At 39.9% G+C, this 5327-nt stretch overlaps 1 protein-coding gene across 2 annotated transcripts in view; it reads right to left on the reverse strand.

The window, feature by feature from the left end:
* RBM28 (RNA binding motif protein 28) overlaps window positions 1–5327 on the reverse strand; it is a 30047-nt gene that overhangs the window by 14320 nt on the left and 10400 nt on the right. For both annotated transcript variants that reach the window (XM_007469674.1, XM_007469673.1), the window contains 2 exons: window positions 4491–4557; window positions 2072–2181 (listed from right to left, as the gene is read on the reverse strand). In XM_007469674.1, the coding sequence (XP_007469736.1) occupies window positions 2072–2181; window positions 4491–4557 (177 nt within the window). The remainder of the gene's footprint in view (window positions 1–2071; window positions 2182–4490; window positions 4558–5327) is intronic.

A 5327-nucleotide genomic window follows, 5' to 3' on the forward strand; every position in this document is an offset into this window, starting at 1 on the left:
GATCCCACATGCCGCGGAGCGGCTGGGCCCGTGAGCCATGGCCACTGAGCCTGCGCGTCCGGAGCCTGTGCTCCACAAATGGGAGAGGCCACAACAGTGAGAGGCCCGCATAACGCAAAAAAAAAAAAAAAAAAAAAATTAAGTTCCATAATATTTTGTTAGTATTCCTTTAAACTTTAATTATTCCCTCATATATGAAAATAATGCCATATTTCCTGGAGCTACTGGAGCACTGATCTTTTGCCCCTCTAAGAATGAATGGCAGCAGACTAACTGAAAGGACACCTGTGGCAGGCCAACCCAAGGGTCGCCATCTAGTGAGGTCTTCCCTGCTTCCTCCAGGCAGAGCCAATTGCCCCCCACCAACCCCTGCCGGTCCTCCACTCTCATCTCTATTACAGCACTGGTCAGGTGGCATCTTCCCCAAAAGACCTGAATGTCTCTGGAAGAGGGGCCATGTTTCTTGGCTATTTCTACATTTGTAGCACCTACCATAACGTTCAGCATTAGTAGATACTCAATAGGAAGAAACAAGTAATATAGAAAGAAATATGGGGGGGGGGGGAATGCTTCTAACAGGCAGATTAGCCTGTTTGTCCAATATGAAGAAAATAGGATGAGTTCTTCTCTCTGAATGGGTAAGAATTTTACCATTGGAATTTCCAGGGTAACTACTGGGTTAAATCCTACCACCTTCCTAAAAGTCTTCAGACAATACTTAGCCCTTCCAGGCAGTGAAATAGCATGCTGACAGGGATGAGGTATAGGAGGAGGTTGTGTGAGGAGGCAGAAAAAGTGCCAGAAAATTTTAATATGAGCTCAGGAAAGACGATGCATTATGAAAAAAAAATAATGGAAACTATGCCTATTAAGACCATTAACTCTCAGCTAACATTAACAGACCAAGAAAGAGACTGAGCAAGTCAACTACAGACTCCATTCTGAAAATGTCAACCCCATACACTACTGCACCCAGAAAGAGACAAAAGAGATCATCAAAGTCAAGCAATATCCTACAGTACTTGTGACATTTTATGCAATCCTAGTTGCCCATTTTCAGAAAAATATACTAGAAATGGAGAAGGTCCAAGAAGCATAATTGAATATCAGAGCTGAACGCACGTTAAGTGATTAGTTGAACCCACTCGTTTTACAGATAAGAAACTGAAGCCCACAGTGGTTAAATGATTGCCCAAAATCACCCAGCCGGTCTATGGTTTAGCTGGGATTAGATCCCTAATCCCCAGGAAGCAGTTCAGTTTTCTTTCCATTATACTCTACCTCATTTACATCTTTCATAGCTGAGTAAAAACCAAAAATGATCAAGTTTCATCAAACTGGAAAATAAGAAGGTTCAGAATGGAGGCAATTAATCCATAGATAGGCTCCAGAGAGCCCCAAAACACTCAGAAATGGCATTTTTCTGAGGACAGGGTTCAGAGTTTTCGCTAGATCTCAAAGGAATCAAGAACCAGAATGAATTAAGAATTCACTGCTTCAGTAGAACAACTGCAGTTGATCAAATCAAAGATTATGAACGGGTTGAAAAGGTGCTTACCTAACAACAGTATATTAGAATAAGGAGTGGTCAACCTTTAAGCTCAAAAGAAATAGCTTTGGGGGGGGGGGGGCGGAAACTAAGGCAGCACTCCTGCTACAAAGTTTTCCTCCTGACTGTTGCCACTGCAACAAAGTTTCTGTCAGCTTCCATCTCTAACAAAAGCAACTGAAAAATATCCCAGCAATTTCAAGCAATGTGGAACGATTAATACCCATGAGATGCTATCACATCTGAAATTCAAAGAACAACAAATGAAATTCATTACCCTAAAGTAAATAAGCAAGAGCTTAAAAAGCTGAGACAAAATTATGGCCGGCAGCACCATTACAGATGCTGAGTTTGACAACATGGAAGACAACCTCAGAATGTCCTTGGTGCTTCTATGGATCACAGAAAGCTGGATAATGGTGGACCCCTCAGGGTGGCACACACTGTGCTCTCATGTAACCTGGTCAGTGCCCATGGCAGTGGTCTCAACCCTTTTGGGCCTGACCAGCTGACAGCAAATACCTTTAGAATGCTCTGTGTCTGGATGCAAGACAATGCGGACATATTTAAGATCTCCAAACTGCTGGAGGAGCTCTCCAAGGTCTTCTTCCTCTGAGTCGAAGGACAGGTTTCTATGGAGGACAATCAGGTCACAAGAAAGGTCAATTACAAAAGTGAGATCCTACGTTCCAGTACAAGGTGAGTGAGTTAGACATCAGCTGGAGTGGTTCTCTTGCTCATAACCACCCTTCCCAGGGACAGCACCAGGGGGTGGCTCCCACTAGCCAGGCCTCCAGTGTATGACTCTGCCTATAGGCTGTAACCGACTGACCTTCCTGTTAATCAAATTCTCCTTCCCAGGAATATAAAACTTGAACAGACATATACAAAGACCAGAAGTTGTAGATACAGATTCACTTCAGAACAGCAGTGTCCCACTTGAGGGAAACTTATGGGGAGCTGAAAATGTTCTGTATCTTGATCAGAGTGATGGTTACACGGATATACATATATCCATGTATAAAGGTATATATATATATAGATGGTTATATACATGAAAAATGTCACTGATTGTACACTTACATTAAACACACTTTACAGAATACATGTTATACCTTAACGAGGGATAGAAAAAAGGATGGGTGTCTTCAGAGAAAAGACCATATAGCCTTCTGCAGCCAGGGTCCCAGAACCACCCAGATTTTCATCCCCTTCTTGAGGTCTGCTCTTTGACAACTTTTATTCCGTGAGCCACCCTAATGTTCATCCAACATACCAGCCTTTTCACTTAAACTGGCCAAACTTAGTTTCCCTTACTACAACCAAAAGACTCACAGACAGCTAATGAAAAGTCAAATATCTCTCAATGTCTCCTCTGTACTCCTATGAAATCCAGGTTTCAGTTAAAATTTTACAGAAGTCAGAAAATCCTTCAAAATAATAACTCAAAACCAAACATGGTAAAGTTTACTAGCTAAGTGCAAAAAAAAAAAAAAAAAAAAAAAACTACTATTTCTCTCGATGGGATTAGAAAATGTTGGAAGAAGATTTTGTTCTACTAAATTTCAACACAGTGTAAAGATTCCTCTTTTCCCAGCTATGCACAGCCTTTCGGGGTAAGAAAAACAGTCCCAAATAAATATCTACAATTTTACTTCTCTTATGCTGGTTAACAACCCCATAAACAGCTCTATCTTATGGAATAACCAAGATAAAAAAGATGTTCTGGAATAAGACATATCCTAGCTACATTATTTCTTCTAATTTGCCTCCTCGTGGACATAGTTTTCTCTCTTCCATCCTTTACTTTCCTAAGTTCTTTTTTAATTAAAAGATGTATAAGGAATGGTATCCTTGGTACTGAGGTCACAGGCTTCTAAGTGTGACGTTCCTTCTTTCCTGTTACACAGGATCCTCTACAAATACAAAATTATATGGAAATTACAAATAACACAGTAAAAAAAACATGGAAAGACATGCTATAAAGAAAGAAAATGGGACATATATACACTAATATGTATAAAATGGATAACTAATAAGAACCTGCTATATAAAAAAATTAAATTCAAAAATTAAAAAAAAAGAAAGAAAGAAAGAAAATGGGCTACAGCACAGCATGTATAGGCTAAAATCATCTTTGTAAATATTTATGATGTTATGAACATGTGTGTGGGTGTTCCCCAAGCAGTGGTTAAGGTTAACTTTTTGCTTATTCATTTCCTATATTTCCCACAATAAACTAAATTACTTGTATAATGAAAACAATCTTAAAAGACTATACAAGAGAATAAAATAGACATCTTTAAAATAAGACCCAAATGGCCCTAGCACAATGGTACTTAAGAAAGGATGAGAAGGCATGCTTGAGGTATGCCGAAGATATCCCAGCCTCCTGAAAACACCAACCTACTGCAGTCAGTAGGACTAAAACAGCAATGGCAACATGATACAACACCTATCTCCCTCCCTCAGTTCTCCAGGAAACAGACGGGATGCCTCACTATACTCTGGACATGACTGTAGAAGGTAAGTTAGGCATGAAGAGAGAATTCGTTTGGGATAAGTGGTATCACCCCTCCCCAGCACTCACCCGAAAACAAAGGCCAGAAGCAAGATGGTTCTAATAGTCAAAAAACTGATTTGTTCCAAATGATCCCACCCCAATTACAAAGAATGAAATCTAAATGAGGACAAGATATAAAGACCCCTGCTATTTATCTTCTGTGTATAGTTCTGATTCTCCTACACATTTCTCACTGTGTGCTATGTTCCTAGGCAGATGTGCTAATGGTCTTCGATGCATCTAACTTTTTGGCCTAGCTAACAGAATTAGTGCAAAAAGAAGACGACGAAGAAAGGAAAGAAGGGAGGGAGGAAGAATGGAAGAAAAGAAACCTATGAAGGCAACACAAACAGCAGTTCTCAAGATAGAAAGTCATACCTGATAAAGACAGTTTTCCCTTCATTCACATCAGAGGGTAATTTCCTCTTCTTCTTCTTTTTCGAGACTTGTATATCCAAAGTAAAAAGGAAAACAACAGACTGAAAAAGACTAGTACAAGCCTTACAACAAAGGCTTTTAAATATATAAAGATCTTACATAAATTAAGAACTCCAATTAAAAATGAACAAAGGATATGCAACTAAAATATACGAAGATGGTCAAACGCACTCATAATTAAAGAAAAACACAGCACAAGAAATGAGATACTATTTATCACCAACAGATTGGCAAACAACAAAAAAGACAGATGAAATCCATTGTGGTAAGGGTGTGGGGAAAAAGAGAGATTCCCATATACTGTTGTGACAGTGTAAACTTTCTGGAAATACAAAATGTAAACATTTGAGGAGAAAAAAATATATATCTACATTCGCATACACAAATATACATTATATTCTACGTAAGTGCATATACATTCATGTTTTTGCTTATAAAAGCATTAACTATCCTTAGATACACAAGAAACACTGGTTGTCTCTGGGGAGGGGTCCTAAGTGGCTGCGGATTTGGGTTTAAGGGAGACTCATTGATTTTAAGAATAGACATAGGGGCTTCCCTGGTGGCGCAGTGGTTGAGAGTCCGTCTGCCAATGCAGGGGACACGGGTTCGTGCCCCGGTCCGGGAAGATCCCACATGCCGCGGAGCGGCTGGGCCCGTGAGCCATGGCCGCTGAGCCTGCGCGTCCAGAGCAACGGGAGAGGCCCCAACAGCGAGAGGCCCGTGTACCGCAAAAAAAAAAAAAAAAAAAAAAAAAAAAAAAAAAAAAAAAAAAAA

Source organism: Lipotes vexillifer, unplaced genomic scaffold (genome assembly GCF_000442215.2).
Source record: "Lipotes vexillifer unplaced genomic scaffold, Lipotes_vexillifer_v1.1 scaffold1329, whole genome shotgun sequence".
NCBI classification, from domain to species: Eukaryota; Metazoa; Chordata; class Mammalia; order Artiodactyla; family Lipotidae; genus Lipotes; species Lipotes vexillifer.